This window comes from Cupressus sempervirens, chromosome 2 (assembly GCF_028749045.1).
Source record: "Cupressus sempervirens isolate cs-2001-9-10 chromosome 2, ASM2874904v1, whole genome shotgun sequence".
Classification (NCBI taxonomy): domain Eukaryota; kingdom Viridiplantae; phylum Streptophyta; class Pinopsida; order Cupressales; family Cupressaceae; genus Cupressus; species Cupressus sempervirens.
In genome coordinates this window covers 133,887,873-133,910,676 of record NC_143119.1, presented here as the reverse complement: position 1 = coordinate 133,910,676, position 22,804 = coordinate 133,887,873, and the positions used below count along the sequence as shown (strand labels likewise).

General features: G+C 37.3%; 1 protein-coding gene across 3 annotated transcripts in view; it reads right to left on the bottom strand.

The window, feature by feature from the left end:
* The window catches only part of LOC149571397 (uncharacterized), a 60,765-nt gene extending 38,278 nt beyond the window's left edge, over positions 1-22,487 (bottom strand). The window contains exons 1-2 of one of the 3 annotated variants that reach the window (XM_089812931.1): positions 21,626-22,487; positions 19,662-19,930 (exon numbers count right to left, since the gene is read on the bottom strand). In XM_089812931.1, coding sequence (XP_089669057.1) covers positions 19,662-19,904 — 243 coding nt within the window. In that variant the 5' untranslated portion in view covers positions 19,905-19,930; positions 21,626-22,487. Of the gene's footprint in view, positions 1-19,661; positions 19,989-21,450; positions 21,554-21,625 lie in introns of those variants that run through there. The other 2 variants (XM_089812930.1, XM_089812932.1) reach the window with 2 other exon arrangements.
* Between the last annotated feature and the right edge of the window lie 317 nt (positions 22,488-22,804).

Genomic DNA, 22,804 nt, shown 5'->3' with positions numbered 1-22,804 from the left:
ATTGTGTTCATGTGCATAATTGGTTATTTCACTATTTGAAGTTAGTGTTTGGATAAAAATTTTAAATTGGTAAAGTTATTATCATACTGATCCAGTAGTTGCAGATCTAATAGTCCAGAGTGCAAATCAAGGGATTTTGTGATCCGTTTTTGGTCCAAGTAAAGGTCGAGGTAATCCCTGACCCTGGGTCAAGGTTGAGGTCATTCTTAACCTCCTAGGTTGTCCCTGTCTGGTGCAAAAATAGATTTCAATCCAGTCTATATGTCACAGTTTCCTGTGGCTCAAAACAGAAATCAGGTCAAATACAGGCTTCCAATTAGCAGTAAATCAGTCATTTGGATTTCTTCCCCTTTTAATCTCTATGGTATACACATTCCTATTTGTCTTGCATTTTCCTTTCTAAATCAGATTCACACACACCCCATCATACTTTTTAGGCACTTGGGATCAATACAAAGTGGTCTTCTAATTTCCGAGGTTGAGGTCCTATGCTTTTTCCCTTCCTCTTTAGTGGCTCTTGCCAGATCTAATTTGTGGGCTAGGACTCCTCTTGATCCCCAATGTAATAGTGGAGAAAGTACATACAATTTTCTCCTTTAAACTATTTCTCTCACACAGCTAATCTAGATGGGCACTCTAATATCCTTTAAGTCACATGCCCTAGCTTCCAACCATTGAACAAAAGAACAAAAAGGACAAAGTACTAATAAGAAGGATAAGCAACAAAAGAATAACAATGAGAAGAAGGATAAAAAAGAATCTACTCCAAAAGAAGCTAATGAGACCCAATCTTCTACTGGTGGCAATCCTAAGAAAGACAAGGTCAGATGTGGCTATTGTAAAAGACCCGATCCTAATGAGGATAAACATTTGAAGAAACAAATTAATCATTTCACATGTATTCTTGAAAAGAATAATATCAATGTTCTCAAATCAATAAAACAAATCAGGGGTCTATCAAGTCTAAAGAAAACAGCAAGGGTAAAGGAAAAGGCAAGGCCTTGTAGCATTTTCCTCACCACCATCAACTTCGGCTCTTGATTTGGGTCCCTCGTACCACATGGCTTCATCAAAAAATGAACTTGCAACCTTTGAACCATGCTCTATGCCTTCTATTTTGTTGGATAATGACACTCTTGTTGAGGTGTGTGGGAGAGAATCTATTGACGTGGGGATGGAACATTCCATGATGTCCTTTGTGTACCCTCAATATAAACTAATCCCCTATCAGTATATAAAATAACTCACACAGGATCAAGCAAGTGAGTTGAGTTCTCTCCTAATTCAATGGTGATTTGTGAGTTACACAATGATTCTACAGTTGTAGTTGGGAAAGCTAATCATTAATTACAATTGATCTATTTTCTCATTTTGTTCTCAATCCTTTGTCTATTTTTCTCACTCGCTCTAATGAAGTAACTTGTGGCATTAGTAGTTTAGAATACTGCTACTAGCAACAATTCAGTTAGCATGACATGGTTATAAGATTGCCTCTAGTTCGCTTTTCTAATGGTGTTTGTTAGGGCTGCATTCTCATAAAGCATCTCGGAGAGAAATTTGACGAAGACAAAGCTTGGAGAGCTTCACAACTTTTGGAGTTAGTACATAGTGATTTGGTTGGACCATTTCCACATCCATCTTTGCATACAGCACAATATATTTTGGCCTTTATTGATGATTTTCCTAGATACACTTTTGTATATTTTCTCAAAAATAAAAGTCTAAACCCTTTGATTCATTTTGGGACTTCAAAGCATTTGTAGCGAAACACTCTAGGAAATCCATCAATGTTTTGTGTATAGATAATGGGGTGGAATATGTCAACAACATGTTTGAGCAATTTTGTTCTTCAAAGGGCATTGAGTAGCAGCATATAGTCCTCAACAAAACAAAGTTGTAGAATGGAAGAACTGATCCTTGACAGAAATGGCTAGTTGTATGATACTCTCTAAATCTTTGACATCAACATCTTGGGCAGAAGCCATTAACTGCGCATTATACATAGAATGAAGTCCCTCACAAAGTTGTGAATGCTGTTACTCCCTTAGAAACTTGGACTATTAAGACACCCTCAATTAAGCACTTCTCTTGAATGGGCCGAAAAAAAAAATATGAGGCCATAGATCCGCAAATCAAGCCTTGCATATTTGTTGGATAATCAAATGATGTAAAAGGCTATAGGCTTCTAGATCCTACAGCTCCCGGGTTGTTTATTTAGAGAAGTGTTCATTTTCAAGAGAGTCATGTTAGCTCTTCTTCTAGCACTTCTTCATCCACTATTACATTGGAGCCACTACATCTTGATGATAGTTCTTCTATGGATCTTAATTTTCCTTCTTTAGATGAGGATTCATCTTTTCTCCATTTTAAATGATGATAGTGACGATGAAGATTCCCATTACTCTCATAGTCATCATTCAGAGGATGATGATTCTCCTCCAAATTTTCTACTCTCACAACCTCTTTGGGCTTATCAAACACTGCAGCCAAAAGATGATAGGGTGGGTGATCCTTCAAATGCTAGAAGGACAAGGTCACAATTTCAGTAGGCTATACGTCTCTCCATTGCTTCATCTTCTGATTCACAATCATTTTAAGAAGCTTCAAGTATCCTTCAGTGGGATGCAGCCTAAGTCACAAGGTTCGAATTCAAATTCGAGTTCGGTAACCATAAAATTCGGATGAAATTCGACAAGTGTAAAAATTTGAAAAAAGTTCGACGTTAAATTCGCCGTGAATATATATATTAACATTGTTAAATGGTTTTAAAATCATTATTAAAACATTGACGCATTTATAAAATATAAATTTTATTTAAGTTATATGATTAATTTTTTATTAATATATTTTAATATGCAACATAAAATTTATAACAATTTAATATTCTTTAAAAATTATAAAAACCAAAAATATTATAATGCATATAAATGATATGGTAAAAAAAACCTAAATATCACAAACCCAAAACTATATAATAATAATAATATTAAACATAAAATAAATTATAATCATCCGACATGGTAGAAAGGAACAAAGTGTTCTCGCGACATGATAGACATGCGACTCAGCCCCCATCTTGCCTCCGTCAAACGATCAACTTCCGTGAATTTTTCCACATCAGACGATCAACAAAGGTAATTCAAACAAACGATTAACAATGGTATTTCCATGTCAGATGTTAACAATGGCATTTCCTCGTCTTTGCTCCTGTCTTGCAGCTCAACTCCTTTCGAGTGAAGTCGGGCTGCATTGCACTTGATTAAAAAAATACCCTTTAAAATGATATTTCAAACCCCTAAACACTGTTTTATAATTTTTTTCTTGATGAAAAATCCCATCCTTTTCCGTATGAGCACAGGTCAAATTTCAACGAATTTTATGGAAATATCTAAAATTCGCCCAAATCCGAATTTCATGCCTGAAATTCGGCGAACTCTGTGACACAGGATGCAACTATGCAAGAAGAGTTAAACTCATTAGAGAGTAACCACACTTGGGATCTAGTCCCTCTTCCTAAGGGAAGAAATTTTGTTCCAACAAGTGGATCTATTAGACAATTCTCATCAGATAAGTCAATTGATAAACATAAATCTTGCTTGATTCAAAAGTATTCTCCCAATTTATTGGGATTGACTACTCTTAAGACTTTTGTACTAGTCGCAAAAATGATTTCTATCCAACTTGTCCTTGTGATTGTTGCAACTCATAGATGGGAAGTTCATCAAATGGATGTGAAGAGTGCATTTCTTCACGGTGACCTTTAGGAGTAAATATACAAGGATCAACCAGAGGAGCTCATTCTTGATCCTTCACATGTCTATTGTCTTTGGAAGTCTCTCTATGGCCTCAAATAGCCCCCTCAGTCTTGGCATTCCAATATGGACTCCTGAAAGTTGGGTTCACTAATTGCCATTATCATCCAAATGTCTACATTTTGCAGCAAGATGATATTCTCACCTTTTTGGGTCTCCATGTCGATGATTTGTTAATCACAAGGAGCCCCTTGTCCACCATTCAAGCAGTGAAAACTACCCTTCATGATTTCCTTTGATGTCAAAATTAGGTCATTATCACTACTTGGGAATTGAGATCAACTAGTCTTCTGAGATATTTCTTGCATAGCCTAAGTATGCTCTCGATATTCTCCTTAGATTTCACATAGTTAACTTTTACTAACTTTATTTCTATTCGGGGCAAAGTTGAGGCTAAGTGCTCTTAACCTTTAGTGGATGGCACTTCCTATCGATGACTTGTTGGTAGTCTCATATATGTGACCCACAAAAGATCTGATATTTCATATGTTGTAGGCATGGTCTCTCAATTTACGCAAGAGCCCCATGATGCATTGGAAAATAACCAAGAGGATTCTTCATTATGTTCTTAGTCACAATTATGGGATTCACTATGCAATGATCATGGATTTTGACTTGGTGGGATACACACATTCAGATTCGGCAAGTGATTCTCACGATCACAAGTTTACTTCAAAAAATTGTTTCTCTCTTGATTTCGGTCCAGTTTGTTGGTCGAGCAAGAAGCATTCTGCAGTTCCTCTTTCATCTATAGATGCTAAGTGTTGAGGAGCAATTGTTATTGATGAGGCAATTTGGCTTCAAAACATTCTCACTAAGTTTGGTATTGCTTTTGAAAGCCTACAATCATATTTTGTGACAACCAATGTGCTCTATAAATCTCTCAGTCTTACTCTCCCCCTCCCCCTCCCCTCCCCCCACCTATACTTAGTCTCGCACTCTTTACATGAAGGAGTTGGGTTCATATCTACTAAAGCTAGTGGTTAACCCTCTTGGTTATACCTTAAAAAGCCCTATCTATTTTAAAGCCAACACGTGTTTTTACTTAGAGTGCAAGGTTCGATCTCAAAATTCGATCCATCATTAGAGAACCAAAGACATTGAGATCCACATGCACTACATTTAGGAGTTGATTCATGAGAAGACCATTGATCTCAAATATTGTTCGACATCTAATCAGATTGCAAACATATTCACCAAACCCTTCACTAAAAGCAGGTTCATTTGTGACCTCTAATGGGGGTGCACTAGGTGTCCACTTTGGAGGGAACTTATTAGTTCTCTTTACTCTCTTTCTCTTTTAGGGGTTGCTCTCTCTCTATTTGTGGGGGTTCTTCTCTTTGGGGGGGACTTCTTGTACATTGCTACCTATTATGGCCTCATTTGCCAAGACCCATGATCTTTCCACCCACCTAGAATATGCTTAAGGGAGGGTGTTAGTGTAGGTTTCCATTTCCTCTACTCATAGGCTTTTCATACACTTCTAATTGAGCTTGCTTGGGACTAATAAAGTAAGTAATTAGTGTGAGTGAGTGCAAGGTGTCAACATCTTAAATGGGAGTTGCATTTTCCTCTTTAAGCTATTGCGCTGGTCTCTTACCATTGGTTGTATTTGCCGCCTCTCTCCCCTCTCATTTCCTATATATCATCACTCCTAGATAGTCTAGTTTCTTTCTTTTGCATAGTAATTGGATTCTACAGATTTTTCTCGTGGATTAGCCTAATGCTATTTTGCTTCTTTAGCATTTGCAGTTCTCTCTTGGAGGCTAACTCTGTGTTGTTATTTTGATCTTGTATCATTTGCATTCACAGTTTTATTTCTATTTTATTGCACTGGTTATTTTGGGTTATTCTGGGTTATTTGTATTTTCAAATTCTAACCCCAAATAAATATTATCCTATATATATATATAAGAACTATGAACTATATTGCTGCCTACATCAGGCAGGATCATTTATACATATATTCGTGCATACCACAACAATCAAGAATGTCACTGCCTGTTGTTTTAAATACACTGCTGTGGGATTACTGATGTTTTATTGAGTTTTGACTTGCCGCCTTCTCCACCGTGGTCCTCCCTATATATATCTTGATTGCTTCATAAAGGTGGCTGTCCTTTGGGGGTTGCTGCCCCTTCAGAAGTGGACACACCTCTTCGTGAATCACAACCTTTCATAAGCACAGTTTTCTAAATAATAGTCTCTATTTTATTTTCAAACCAATTATTAGTCCTCTTATTTCTGCGATTATGTTAATGCACTTATCAAGATCGCTGGTATAGGTATTAATACTGATCACTGCCCTTTTATTTGGATGCTGGTCGGTTCTAATAATTAAAACATTTTTTACTTAGTTTACCCTTCTGGATAAATCACTGTTTTATCATTTATATTCTAGTAGGCCTGCTTTGGTGTCCTATTGAATCTAATCACCTAGTTTTTCTATTTAAGGGAGGTTGTGATGCTTTAATTTTATTAGCATTGTGATTTTTTTTATGAAGGCTGTGATTTTTCATTAGCCTTAGGCAGGGCATGACACTCCCCCCCAATTTCAACTGCGGACTTGTTTTTTCTTTGGTGCATGTAGGGCATAGGTCAAATTTGTATGGAAGAGACCATGTTACTGTGCAACTCATCGGGTATTTGCTCAACCTAAAAATGCCCTCATCTCTAAATCAGTTGTTCCTGCAAAATATTGTTTGCCTTTTTTTGAAGCAGTAAATCAACATCATATTTCCCATTACAAAAATGTTCTCAATCTGGGTGATTGAATGTTTCAACTGTTTGGGTGAGGATTGAACATTTATAATAAGAGTTATATTGGAATTCTGAAACTGGGGCACATACTTGCACATTTTACAGATTATCTCTCAAAAATATCATTTTTTATGTCCAAATTATTCCTGATGATGGGTCTAGAAAATAGAGCCATCAGTAAATTAAAGTTAATAAAAAGCAGTTATATCCAGATATATTTCAAACAATAATTATTGGTTTGCTCATAATTAAGAAACACCAAACATAATTGAGAGATTTTCACTGGAGGCGGTCTGCAACTCCGTACGAACCCAACTCATCAGAGTTAGTGCAGAATTGCTGGCTGGCCTTGGTGGCCTTGCGTATCACTGTCGTATTTCATTCTGCTTTTTGTTATTGATTTCGTGTCTTTCTATGGGCTTGTTTATTATTTTGTTTTTGTTTCATGCTGCTTGCCCTTGCCATTAGATCTTGTCTTGTTTCTTTTCTGCGCCAGTTTGGTTTGGGTGCTCAGCTCCTTCGATGGCTTGCGCATGTGACTCAAAGCAGATGGACAAAAATGATGATGCTGTGGCAAGTGAGCCGTTGGGCAAGGATACGATGTGTGTTAATAATGATAAAGAGTTGGAGGCAAACATTTTAGGCAATGATAAACTAGAGGAATCTGGTAATGATGGAAAGAATGCCCTTGATGAGGGTATCATTGGAAATATAGGCCCTGAGAAAAAGAATGAGAAGCCTTCTTATAAGGCGGTTCTTACTGATGTTTCAGTTCCAGTTTGTCTTGAGTCGGCTTGTTTTGAGAGTATGTTTGAAAAGAAAGCAGTTGCAGAGTGTTCTAATGGAGTGGGAAGAACCACAGCCCATGGAGATAGATGAGATGTTAGAGATGATGGTGAAGCCGCTCTTGGAGATAGAGATGGTAGGAATGTTTCTGACATTTTGAAAACCCTAACCTTGTCTCTCAATGAGGATATGGTTAAAGTAATTAGCGCAGAGCAGAGTCGGTTAAAAAATATTGCAATTTTCTTTGTTTGCTTAGATGTTAATGCTTTACCTTCACATAAATTTCTTGATTGATAAGAATCCCAAAAAAGGGGTTTTGGAATGTTGGTCATTCTCTTTTTAGAGCATATGCATGGTCAACAAATGGGAATTTGAAAAAGTTATTAAAAGATCCATGCCAAATTGGGTAAAAATTAAAAATCTTCAAGCTGAATTTTGGCCATTTATTTCGCATATCTTGAAACCTTTAGGTTCTGTTTTACAGATTGAAGAATCTAGAGTTACTCTTCCCTATTTGAATGCTCGTATCCTTGTGGCCCTTGATCTTGATGTGGTTTTTCCTGATATTATTTCTCTAGACTTGGAAGGAGAAAACTTCTCATGGAAAGTCTCTCTGTTAGGCAATTTACATGCTTGTTTTCATTGTAAGCTTAATGGACATATAAAAAAAAATTGCCCAGCTCTTAAAGTGCATTTTGATAAAGCTAAAGTGAATGTTAATAATGGTAAAGAACCAGTTTCAGAGATGGTTAATGTTGATGTCAATTTTGTACCACTACATAACATATAGCAATTGAATACTTGATATAGAATATCAAACACTCAACCCTTTCTTGAAAAGTAAATACTCATGAAGAACATGAGAAAAAATCTATAGGTTCCTTACACCTGTGGATACTAACTCAGTTATATTAATGTGATTTGTTGGTTAATCACGTAGGCAGGCTTACATTATTCATACAAAAATACCTTGGACTTTTGTTGTGATGGTGATGAATCTAGCTTTGCAATGTATACTAGCGCCAAATGATGTTGATGGTGCTGATGGAGGGAATGTCCACCAATAACGCTCTAATTTTCAAAGTTGTTCCAAGAATGAATTCCATCTACTACACTACTCGTTGCTTTACTTCTACTCCTATGAATGGAAAGATTAGCAGATGAATGGGGATCAAATCTGATGAAAGCTTACTAGCGGCTCTACCTCCATAGATGCAATGATTCAAGGGAAAAAAGACTAGATTACCACGCAAGGCTTCCTAACAAGCCACTAGGATGCTAGTGGCCTAGTTTATGGATCCTATCAAACATCCACTAATATCACCATACAACTATCCATCTATTCTTACTCTTGCTTAACAACTTTCTTGAAATGAAATCTACTTTAACAACTTCAATGGAATTTAAGGCTAACTATTGGAAGTAGAAACCATGCAATAACACCAAGTGTTCTTATCACCATGCAAGTCACAACAATGATAAGAGAAGCAATTTTGGTATTATCTTAAGCAACAATTTTCTTCAACCCTTTACAAATGAGAGCAAATGCCCTTATATAGGGGCCAAAATTACAACCAACGATAGAGATTAAGAGGCAAAATCAACGATCCAAATCAAAACCCAGAAACGCTAATTAGGGTTGCCACCCCATTAGTCAATGAGAAGATGCTACCTCATCAATCGACCAATGAAAATAAAGAAAAAGTGGCAACCAATGAGAAGGAACCAAAATGGTAGCCAATCAAAATTAGACACCTGTCCTACCCAAGAAGGAGAATTTGCCACTTGGGCTTACATCAAATGATCCTATAATATAATTCTACCTTTTTCTTTTATCTTTTTAGCCAAGGCAATGAACTTGGCTAGCCTGTCGTTGACTTCCTTTATAAGAGGGCAAGGCGTGTGCTTCATCTTGAGCTCAGCTGATTTCATCATGTTGCTCGCTGCTTGCAGTGTCTTCTCATAATCCTTCTCATATTCTTTTGCATATCCGATAAAGGCACTGAGGGAGGCAAGGGCGCCCAAATGCTTCTTCTTGATGGCAACCTTTCCCAACTCATCCAATCTCAATCCAAACTCTGTCTCATTGACGTTCTCCTCTTTGATATCTTCAAAATCAAGTGTAGCCCCAACATCACTCATCATGGTTGAAATGGAAGTGTCAACCCCCCTGGGTTGTGCTATGAAATCTCATTCCGTATCTCTTCAAGTATCTTTAATCTAATGGTCAAGGCAACATACCAAGACTCCACCGTACTCATTCCTCCTTCATCCACCAACTTGGTTCTTTCCAAATATCTCTCTGGTAGCCTAATAAATGCCCGTAGCCTGGGAATGGCTAAATCCTTGACTAGAAGGAAATCCTTCCACTCCCCTTCAAATATTCTGAATTTGTCTCTAATTGCCACTAATGACTTGAATGCCGAGATAAAGGAAGGCAAGAAATTTCGCCAATCTTGAATTATATCATTGATCCAATCTTTGATTTTGCACAGCTAAGCCGATATCTCTTCTATATTGCTCCCATTGTCTTGCAGAAGGGTTGCCTAATGCAACTATTGGATAGGTTGGCAATCTCTCCGATACTTGTTTTTGGCCTCCAACTTTACAATCCTCTCGTTTGCCTTCCTCAAGCTTTCTCTAATTGAAACCATGCCTTCCTGGATCTTCTCACACTCCATGTCATCTATGATTTTCCCAAGTTATGCTCTAGTATTCCTCCATCCACCAACTTGGTTCTTTCCAAATATCTCTCTGGTAGCCTAATAAATGCCCGTAGCCTGGGAATGGCTAAATCCTTGACTAGAAGGAAATCCTTCCACTCCCCTTCAAATATTCTGAATTTGTCTCTAATTGCCACTAATGACTTGAATGCCGAGATAAAGGAAGGCAAGAAATTTCGCCAATCTTGAATTATATCATTGATCCAATCTTTGATTTTGCACAGCTAAGCCGATATCTCTTCTATATTGCTCCCATTGTCTTGCAGAAGGGTTGTCTAATGCAACTATTGGATAGGTTGGCAATCTCTCCGATACTTGTTTTTGGCCTCCAACTTTACAATCCTCTCGTTTGCCTTCCTCAAGCTTTCTCTAATTGAAACCATGCCTTCCTGGATCTTCTCACACTCCATGTCATCTATGATTTTCCCAAGTTATGCTCTACTATCTCATACTCCTGGGCTACAATCTCATCCACTACCTTGCTAACCTTTGGTATAGCAATCTGAACTTTTCAGTGACCCTCATCATCACTCCTGATTACGTTTGCCACTATTTTTGCAATTTGTTTCTATTTTTCACTATCTTCCTTTTCCACTAACCCTTGAATATCTTCAACTGTTCGAACAGTCACCACCTCGCCTCTTGGCATAAGCATTTTTCTTAACCATAGTGGTACAGTGCATCTCCCCGAATCTGGATTTGATTTGACTAGCAAAGTATCACCAATGGCCTTAAGCACCTAGCTTATTTCCTCAATATCAATTGGCCTATCCTCTTCTTCACTAGTGACTGTCACATAATCTCCATGTTGGTTCTCTGAGAGAGGAGAGTACTCGTTACTATCACTATAACCACTTGATTCCAAATCAACGCTCACCTCTACCATGACCCTTTGTCCACTTGTATTAACTTTTTGGCTCCTAGCCTCAATTATGCTCCCCCTTGATGGTGTTGCATTATGTCTCTTTGCTAGAGGCTCCTAATGTTCTTTACTTTTCTCAACCTCCAAATTTCTCTTCTTGCTCTTAACTACTCTTTGTTGTTAGCTATTGCCTCCACCTCTCTGTCTGACTGACTCCGCTGGACCTTCCTCTGGTTTCATCTTCTCATAAGGCGTACCTTCCGACTTTGTAATTGTCTTAACTTCTCATTGTACCATGACTCAGTGTGTAGATGAACTATCCTTGTAACTGCCTCTAAAGAAGGATCCCGATGATCATCCCAATCCACTAGACCCAATTTTGTTCCATCCACTGTATCATTATCTTCTCTTAGCACATTTTCATCATCTTCCAGTTCATCGGGAATATCAAGGCCTCTCCATCTGATTGCCCTCATCATGCCCATTGACAATCTTGAGAAAGCTAGCTTCCTCATGTGAAAGTCATCTTGTGCATTGGCCCAAAAATCTTCTATAGTAGGAATATGTTTGAATGTGTTTTCATGAGATGCCTTGATAAGATGATTAGAATCAAATCCTTGTCTTGCTCTATACCATCCTAGATGATACCATTCTAACTCCTCCTCCACAGCTGCAAAGGCGACAAGATTGGGGCAAGTATCATTGCCTATTCTAAAGGAGAAGGTAATCCCTGTCTCACCTTTTAGTTTCATCATCTTGCCATAATGCTCAAGTTGCCTAACCGACTCCATCAAAAGTATCTTGTCGGGTGGGTACCTTGGAAGTCTCTTGGGACAAACTACACTTCCTCCTACTCTAATATATGTGAATTGCGGAAATTGGATGAACCAACTCCCATACTTCTTAATTTTTGCTTCCACTTCCAATGAGAGCCTCCTAGCAGGTGTCCCTTGTAATATTCTTACCGTCTTCATGGCAAAGGCATCATAAAACATCTTATAATCTTTGGTGTTGTGCAAATGAAGCTGTGGATAGCACTCATGCACCAAACATTGCCTCAGCCCATTGCCAATCACTCCTAAGGCCTTAAGTCCAAGATTTTCATATAGTCTCGCAATCAGATAGAACAGATAGGATTCCATGTAGAATTGCTTTTGAATTTGTATTGTCCTTAGTTGCAACTCTAAATTTTCACTTATAATTCTAGCCCAATCAAATTTTCTCTTTCCATTTTCAATTTCATCAATAAAGGAGTACATCCAGTTCTTGAATTGCATACCTTGAGCCATGCCCATGATTCGACTGAGAAGCACAATAAGGTCGCCATACTTTGACTTAAAATCTGACTTGGTGAGCTTTGACGACTTGGTAACTCTCTTCTTGCCTTCATGTAACCAATTCTGCTTTAGATGAATGAAGTAGGCCTCCTGATTATCCTAAAAGAACTTGGTTGTTTGATCCATCATTACCACTGTCATGCCTTTATGCTGGGGAATATTGAATACTTCTTCGACCACTTGTCCGCTAATGTTAGCCAACACTCTCTTCCCTTCATCAAAAATGATGGACTTGGTCACAATATCAAACCGGGATGCACACTTCATTACTAATTCCAGACAAGGCAAGATAGGAGGGAAACTCGCCGTGTGTACAATTCCACTCTTGTAATCTTCTTCACCATGGGGGATTGTCCTTCCTTCAATCTATCCTTCAACTGTACCATGTTCATTGTGCCGATATTGGTATCACTTATTCGCTTCACTTTCGAGAAGAAGGTGGTCTTAGGCATCATGTCTTGTCTTTTTTGGTATTCATTCCTTTTGGGTTCTTGTTTGCATTAACATCCACCATCCTAAACACTTATTTCTGCCCCTTCGTTCTAAATGATATGAACTACACTTATCAATCTCCAACCTTCTTTCTATTGATGGAATCTAGCTTATTTATGTCTCTCCAAATCCTATCTCTAAACTTATCAATCTCCAAACTTCAGCCTAGGGGGTGGGACTACCACTTATTTTTGCCTCTTCATTACCTTAGGATGGACTACACTTGTATCTCCCGACTTCAATCTTAGGGTGGTCTAGCTTATTTTTGCCTCTCCAAGTGTCCTATCGTGAAATCTACACTTATATCTCCCAACTTCAGCCTATCAATGGAAATGATGAAGTGGTGGATGAAAAGTGCAAGAAGAAGATAAGGGAAACGAACCAAGCAAGAACAAGGAATGAAATCTGCCTTTAAAACCAATCTTCACCTCTAAAAATGAACAAAAATCTTACCTTGAATCTGCCTTCTACCAACAATCAGGCCTCTTCAAATTCAGATTAGATCTCAAAAATTTCAATCCCCCTTGTAAATAATGATGCCCTAGCAAATGAATTGCTTGCAAAGAAAATCTGCCCTTTCCACTGAATTTTGACCTCCTTGCCAAAATCGCCCAATTTGAAGAAAATCGCTGCCCTAGTGCAGAAAAATCTGACCCCAAAAAATCGCCCAACCTTGCAAAAATCAAATCTACTCCTCCAAATCGCCTTAGGGCAGAAATCACCCAACTTGAAAGAAGAAATCGCTACCAAAATGCAAAATCAGATCCTCAAAAAATCGCTGCCAAGGAGGAATTCACCCAGCTGGAGGAAAAAATCGCACAACCAAGCAAGGGGAGATGAAATGAATGAGGAAATAAAGGGGGGAAGCCCCTTCTTATATCCTCCAGTCGATCTCCAAAGTGGGCAGACCTACCTAGAGGGAAACAAAATTTAAGTTAAACCTCCAAAGATGGCCCAGTTTTAAATAAAACGTGAAAATAACCAAGCCCCATAGTGAAATTGGCCCATTTAATTGTCAGTTTGATCCAGAATTGCAAAATAGAAACAAGGTAAGCCTAGGAGATGTCAAAATTTGCATTTAACAACATTTTGGCAATTAAAATATCATTAAAATCGAATCTAGCAAGCCAAAATCAATTTTCAATTCCAAATTACCAATTTCCTTTAACATTTCTAAAATCTTCTAGGCAAAATTTCAACCAAATTAATGAGATTTTGCAATTTAATCCAATTTCAATTTTGCAATACACTTTCAATTTTTTAACAAAATAAATCATTTTCCTAGCAATCAAAATTCGAACTCTAAATCCAATTTCACTATCAACATTTTTTCACCAAAAAATTCCAAGATTTTCAAAACAACTAAATCTAACAAATTCATTTTGAAAATGCTCAAGCTCGTACGATTATACCAAATTTTCAAAAACCATCTAAGTCCAAATTTTGCAATTTTATCCTGCTAGATATCATTTTAACCATCGAAAAATGTTGTTCAAACCTGTTTGGCCTAAGGACAAAATCACATGTTCTAGAAAATCAAGTTTCCCACTGGGTGAAAACAAATCAAAAAAAATCCTAGCTCGAAGACGTCCAAGGTGTAAAATTGTTAATTCAAAGAAAACCTCTGGACCACTCCAAATTTTGCTAAGGCAACCGAAAAATTCCAAAGAATTTGCGAAAATTGCCAAGGCTTGCCTAAAAAAAGGGTCCTCAAATATTTTGGGGCGATGGTGTGAAAACCTCACAACAATTAACAATGATGAGGCCACAGTTAAGGATGGTTTACCACCTACCCTGAATGATAATTTGGATAGTTGTAATTCTAATCAATCTTTGCCCTCGAATATTTCTTCTGAGGTTGATTCAATGGAGTGTGGTGGGTTTGTCTCTTTAGATAATCCTCTATATGATAGAGAGTTTGAGATGATCCTGGCTACACAGGCCGGACATCATTCTAGTGAAGTTCATCCCATGAGCCTCGCTGTGGCTTCTCCTGTTGTTTTTTTGCTAAGACTACCCTTGGTGAGAACCCTACTAGATTGAATGCTCAACAACTTGCCATCAGATCCATTAATGAGAAGGCTAGGGTTATTAAAAGTAATATGGTTAAACCTAAGGAGGTCAGTATTCCCTTATTTGTGATTTAGAAGACTTTAGATGCAAACCCGAGGGGACAATTCACTAAAGTCGTTAAAAAAAACAAATAAAGACATATGAAAAGAGATCTATCTCTAGTAGTGATAGTAGCAAGAATGCTATCCTGAATTGTTTTAATAGGCTTTATAAGGCTCCAAAGCCGCCTCCTAAATAATCCCCCTCATGATGATCAATATACACAGTTGGAATGTTAGAGGACTTGAAATGACAGACAGGAACTATATTGTTAGAAAATGGTGTAATAAGTTTCCGGATAAGGATATTATATGTCTGCAAGAAATCAAAGTTGTCGGTTTTCAAGCTTCTTGTATGATAAAATTTCTATGGGACAAAGCCATAGGGTTTCATTTTGAGAATGAAAAAGGTAAAGGGGAGTGACCACTTTGATTGGCCCCAAATGGGCTGACTCCATCTTTCAGCATGGCTGCTCTCCTTGTCAAAAAACTCTTTGGGTGACTTTCAAGCATGATGAGGGATTAACTAGGGTATGTAATATATATGCTCCAAATGATTACAGAGAGAGCTAAGCTTTGGGATTGGTGCTCAACAGAGTTGCCTAAAGCATACTAGATTTTTATAGGAGACTTTAATATGGTGTAATGCAGGTGTGATAAACAAGGTGGATTGAAACACTCATGGAAAGGTAATGAACAATATTTTTGGTTAAAATTCAAAAGATGCTTTAATTTGATCAATCCTCTAGAAAATAAGAGGGAGAACTTCAAAGATATTTGGTTCACTTGGTGCAATAATTAAGAAGGTCATAACAGAGTCTTCTGCAGATTAGAACAGGGTTTACTATGAATCTTCTTATTTCTCCTTTCAATCTGAGAAGGTTCACTTTCCAATAATTGTTTCGCCTACTGCAATTTCGGATCACTCTACTATTTCTGTGAGGATCTTGATAAACAAGGATGAAAATGTAAGCAGTAAGAATAATAAATGCAAAGTATTTAAGTTAAATACTTCATTGCTCAAGGATCCTGACAATAAAGAGGCTATTAGAATGGTGACATTCTTGTCAAAAATTGTGTAATCAAGCTCAAAGACCAGTTAAACAATGGTGCCAATTAGTGGATACTTGGAGGAAAATGTATCAGATCATTGGAAAGAAAGTGGCTAAATATAGAAATGAGGAAGAGAATGATCTTCAAACCAAGTCAAATGAAGTAGAATTTGCATTCCAGAATAAACCGGATGACCTGTTGCTTCTTCATGAGCTGGTCTACATCAAGCATCAATTAGGTTTTCTACAAAGATACAAGATCCAAGGACAAAGAATTCGAGCTAAAATGAATTGGTTAAGTGAGGGAGATAGAGGATCTAGATTTTTTTTAACATTATTAGGGCTAAACAAAAGGCAGAAATGATAGAAGATATTCAGGTGGAGGGTGGCAGAACTAATGATCCAGAAATTATTAGGGAGCCCTTTTTTTGTTTCTATTCTGAATTGTTTTCTTCAGAGTTTGATAAGTTGAAAGATTGCTTGAAGATGATCCCTAAGAAAGTTTTTGATATTGAACGTAATAAGCTCAATAGAAGCATCTCATTAGAGGAGATTCAAGAAGCCATCATAACTATGGCTAATGACAAGTCCCCAAGACTAGATGGGCTACCTGTTGAATTTTACAAAGATAATAGAGATTGGATTGGGGAAGAGTTGCTTCTGTTTTACAATGATGCCTTTGAGTATGGTTCTCTGGGCAGCTCAGTGAATAGAGGGGTCATTAAATTGCTTGCTAAAGCTGGCGATAGATCATTAGTTAAGAATTGGAGGCCTATCACCTTGTTTAATTTATCTTATAAAATTATTGCTAAAGTGTTGGCTAGAAGAATTGCAGAAATTACTAAGATTATTGTCTCAGTCACAGAAACTAGTTTCATAAAGGGAAGATATATTTTGGAGAACCTTATCACTAGTTGGGAAGCTATAAATAGGGCAAAGGCCAGTGGGGAGGATGTGGCTATGATTCTTCTTGATTTTGAGAAGGCTTACAAAGTTGAGTGGCCCTTTGTCATTGGAATGTTGAGAACTTTTGGATTTCCTCCTTATTTCTACAAATGGATTGAAATTTTGTTTCAGGATTCTTCTATTGTTATTGATGTGAATGGGCAATTATCAGACCCTATTGTTTTTCAGAGATCTATCAGACAAGGTTGTCTTATTGCACCCTCCTTATTTGTGATTGTTGTTGATGCTCTCTTCTACATTCTAAGGGACTCCTCTTTGGGGCCTCCTATTAAGGGCATTACTCTCCCTGATTCAGACGAATTGATTAATGCTCAGTTTGCGGATGACACTACTCTCTATTTGGAAGTGTCTAAAGATAACTTCTCTTTGACTCTCAGTAGACTTAATTTTTTTTTGCATTGTTTCTGGAGCCAAAGTGGCCCCTCACAAGTCAGTTGTTCTAGGTTGTATGGAGATACCTCCTAGTTGGATTCTAAAGATGGGTTGGAAATGGACTGGGCCTAAAACCATTACTAGATATTTGGGTATCCCTTTTTCTTTGGAACCTTCTTTTTCTTATATGTGGGAGTTGATGTTCAGCAAGACCAATAGAAAGCATATCAGATGGAAAACTCATTCCCTTTCGTTGGCTAGGAGTGTTCAGGTTGTGCAAAAAGTCCTTTCTTCTCATCATATTTATTTTGCTTCGGCTTGGATGTTTACTAAATCTCAGTTTGATATACTTGAAAAAATTCTCAGAGATTTCTTGTGGTCGGATGGTTTGGGATCCAAAAAAGGACATTGTGTTAAATGGGAGTGGTGTTGCCTTCCTAAGTACTTGGGGGGCCTAGGGATTAAAGAATTAGAATTCAGGGGCTTTCTCTTGCAGCAAAATGGATATATAAAGCTTTCTGGGGGAATGAACCTTGGAAGATTCTTGTGAGAAACAATGTTGAACAGTCAGTAATTAAGAAAGGTAAACACTGGGCTAACATTCCTTTTTGGGATATTATTATGGTAGATTTTAAGATGAATATTTTTGGGTCCAAAGTGTTTAACTCCCTATAGTCTACATGGGCACAAGTGAGGGAATTCATCTCCTGTAGAAATGCCACTGGGGGAACTCCTAATTATGTTGTTGTTGACAGATCAATCTAGTGGGGACTATATTTGAATAATAAACCTCTTGCTCTTAGACAGAGTTGTTCTGCAAAAAAGTAGAATGATAAAGGCATTTCTTTGATTAGTGATTTAATGGTGAACAATAGGCTTGGGTCATGGGATGAGATATCCAGTAAGCTCGGTATCCCCAAATCTCAAAAAAAGACATACACTCTTTTGTCCAAAGTGAAAAGCAAGGAGAAAGTTGGGAAAATCATGAATGGTGATACTTTTATCAAAAATATAAAATGGAAGGATGGTACTATTATTGATAACACTTCTACTAAAAAAATTTATGGAATGTTTAAAGATGATCACTTTGTGTTGCTGCGTACAGTTAAATGTTGGGGTCTCAACTGTCCTTTCTCAAACTGGCATTTTTTCTTTGATTATTTTTGGAAGGGTCCCTATGAGCCCAAAGTTATTGATTTTAGATGGCTGTTATTGATTAATAAGCTTGCTGTTGGGTAAGTGCTGTCTTCCATTAATGTTGAGTCTGTGACTTGCAAGTTGTGTAATAAGCCTAAGAGTTTTGAGCATGTTCTCTTTTAGTGCATTTATGCAAATAAAGTCTGGGCCATCTTTTTTGGGTCTCCTATTGATTGGAAGAATAGTACTGGTTTCTCTTGGTGTGAAATTTTGGCTGGTTATGTGAGATCTTTTGACTTATCTTTTAACAGATTTTGGTTTTCTCTTACTGGTGAAGTACTGTGGTTTCTTTGGAAGGAAAGCAACAAGGAAATATTTTAATATGTCAGAAGGTGCCCTACTGAGTTTAATTTTAAACTATTACATTTTTACATTATGTCACAAGTGTCCTTCTATCTGGAGGTTCCAAAGTCCAGATTCATGAAGCTGATGCATGATGGAGTGCTGCAAGTTTACAAAGATGAAGTCAAGGCAGCACAGTATATTGAGAAATATCAAAGTTTTCTTACACAAGCAGAGATTGATGAGCTTAGTAGTCTTCTGGAGAACTGTCATCTAGATCTTGATGGAAACAATACTAAATACAGACATCATTGCGATGAGAGCATAAGTGATAGAGGGGCAAACACATCTGTTGTCTCTGTAACAGCACTTGTTGATATTACTATTCAGCCAGATCATGATTATCAGAATTCTTAGAATATACTTCTGTTTTGTATATGTTGATCTTTTTGAATCCAGTAGTGTTTTGTATGCTCATGTAAAAAAAACAAATTATGCAGTTCCTATGGGGCTAAGTCCCTAGATGGTTAGTCCCTAGAAGGTTAAGACACCTCCCTCCTTTTTTGTATCTTAATGAGGGTTGGTCTATGGGCTTACTGAAAGTTCTCTGTGATGTTGTTTATACTTTTTCAATATAAAAAAAAAAGAAACACCAAACATCATGTATGAGAAATTGATGATAGATATTCGACAAGATTAATATAGGCAAAACAAAAACACCATGAGAAAAGGTTTGTAGGTAAAGTAAAATATTTATACAAGACAGTATTTGAACTGTATAAAAACTCATTTGGAATCCAGTCAGTACTATTTTAGTCAGGGAAACTATGGTGATATACAGAGTGCAAATCATAAGAGGCAATATTTCAAGTACACAAATATTATAAAACCAAGATCAGAGTCACTAACCTTCATAATGACATACCAATCAAGGGTCTTTGTCTTCTGTGGCTTTAGGCAGGAACAAGATGTCTTAGCTGCAGCAAAGCAAATTTCAGCCACAGATACAAGCTCGGAAACATCTTTAATGTCAGGAAACTGCTGCTCAAGCTTCTCAAGAAGTATGAAAGCATCTTCATACTGACAATTGTCCACATAAGCACTTGCTTGTCTCAGAGAATTTTTTAAGTCTTCGGAAGGCCCCTCCCCCATGTTGCTAGATTCTTTTAATTTTTTCTCTAATCCTCGAAATCAGCAATAAGATTCATCAGCATTCAGTTGTGAAATTATTACACCCTGAAAACAGAAAGTAGCATTCATTTACTTGTTAAAGCTTGTGGGCTACTTAAAGACAGAAGATATTTCTCAGTTTTCAATTGGATCTGGGTACTACTTAACAATAAGAATATTACTGCTTTTAAAAATATACAAGTACTATGTGTCAGAAGTCTGTTGATTAAGAAGTGTAAGATATTAGTCGCGCTCAAACTTATCTGCTGGAAACTCAATTGCAACTACAACAAATTTATAGTTATAATTAATAATGCTAAGGATATCGAGTTAGGACAAGCAGAGAGTGTTCTCTTCCAGAGTAGTTAGATTGAGGGAATGCATTCCCACAGACGGTGCCCTGTTCTACACAATATGGATGCAATTTGTCCTTGTTTCATCTCCTTAAACAGTTGGCTGCTGAAGATCTATTTGATTGCAAGAAAATCGATTGTGAAGAAAGCTTATTCTGATGAATATGCAATAATCGGGGTTCATATTCTGCTTTTGCGGACACTTCAAACTGACTGCAATCCATATTTCATGATAGGAATAGGTATGCATTCATCCTATTCACAATTCTATGAACAGATATGCTCGTACCCATTCTAAGGTACAAACTCATGAATCACTCTGCAAGTCTCAAAAAAAACTTCGCATTTTACCCTTTTGTCAGCTACTCAAACCTATATGCAGAATTTTATCAAAGCACTCACGGGCAGCATACGTTATAATCAAGATGTTCAAAATTACATTCCTTCTCCCTATCATTTTCTTTTGTGAGTAGCTGTTTAATGTTCACGCTGACTGTTCAGTTTACTAACATTTGGTCTCCCCCAAAATGAATTTGCAAAGAATACAGATCAGAAGATGAGTTGGCTTTCGATGAACCCTGATCTGAAGTGTACATGGCGACATAGTTGGCGTCTCGGCTTAAGAGATATTCTTCACTGTGATGAATACTTCAGAGCACAGGGTGAAGGTAGACAGCTGACCACTCGCTAAACAAAATGTAATGTGCATTGAAAAACAATGCATGGAGGGAGTTCTTAGCACTACAGAGCAGAGTAGGATATAGTAAATCATTCCATTCTCAAGTTGAGTAAACCAGTAATATATCCAACAGAAAGTCCTAGGGAACTTACAATCAGTGGCACAGATTTTAGTCGCTCGAATCGCCTATAGTGGCAGCACTTCCCGAGTGCCGAACTAAAAAGCCAGAAATATATAAACTTGATCGAGATCCGCTTTTCATTAGTGCAATCAAATGCCCTTGGCGATTCACCTTATGCAAACTCAATAGGATTTATCTTAGGACCAAAGTAGATCATGGACTTCCTAAGCTACACACTATGACCCAAAACAAAACAAAACAAAAACAGCATACAACATTCTTCTCTCGAAACAAGCTAAATTCCCACCATCCATTCTCGAAAGGTAAAAATACAGAAAAATAGTTCCCATTATGTTCGAAGAGTAGACAATGTACCGATGGAAATGGTAGCAGAAACGCCAACTTTGCCAGTGATAATTTACAACAACACTAAAGGTGCACTAGATCGACCCCGAATTAATTTTCAGATGGATGTCTAATAAGATATGTTAACTGAACTAAGATTCAAACAAGTACATTGCATTTTGTTTATAAGGAAGATGGGACTCACATAATATCATACTTGAAGCTCAATAGGAATTCCACTCATCGCCGGATCACAATGCAGTTCCATTAAAGATGTGTGAAAATGCACCCAATCTAATTGTCAAAGGACACGCATAAACATGATCACATAGAAAACCTCAAAGTTTCATCACCTTATGTACTGCCTCAGAATCCACGGAATGTGGAGGGAAAGGAAATGAAAAGACATAACTAAATTTGGAACAAATATGTGGCCGGCGAATCTCCATTTGCATCAACATCCAAAATTCTTGGATCTGTGTGGATGGTATTCTGCGGGAGGTAGCTGGGTACATTAGTTTGGGTTGTCTTGTGAGAAGACAGGTGGAATATTGAATGGAGTCCCTAACCAGTTGGAGAGAGTGTCTCCTACTCGACATCATGTAATCACAAGCTTGCCATCTCTTTTCCTTCATAGACTGGCCCAAACTATGATGATGGATCATGTGCAAGTAAAAGTGTTTGACATAATGTCCCTATCAAGCACCCTATATCTCCTGTAGCGTCTTCTTTTTGGCCTTTCTGGACAAGGAAATAGTGTATTTTATATTCCATACAGGGCCCATTATGTTGTTCAAAACTAATTATTCTATGCATACAGGGATTATATAAGCACGGGTCTCTGGAAAGATTTCCGATTAACTACCGAAATTCAACTTAAAAGGGAATCTGCAACAAATCCTCAAGTTCCAAATGCAAAATGTGGGAATTCACGTGTTAGCATATGTGGAATAGATTAGATGGGGTCATGCTGGCTTGTCTCCTTTGCTTTTGGATTTTTAAACTCGATTCTTTTCTTCATGGCCATGCATATCTGTGCCTGCACCCCTGGTTAAAATTCAGAGAATAGGTTTAATAAATGAGAAAGATTTCTAATTTAAATTAGAGCACGGCATATGTTGTGATATTCATACATATTTTTCTTTCTTGAAATTAGAGTAAATTCATGTGATATCTTTAATTACCAACCATTAACGTGTTAAAATTCTTTTGTTGCATTAATCAAAGGATATAATAGTCGTAATTGGGAAGATTACGTGCAAGAGGTTAAAATTAAATTTGAAGCAATGGGATGATGTCACAATTAGACTTCAATATAGGGAAGAGAACTACATGCAAAATTAGTTCATTATAGTTGTGATATTGCTATCACGATTTAACGGTG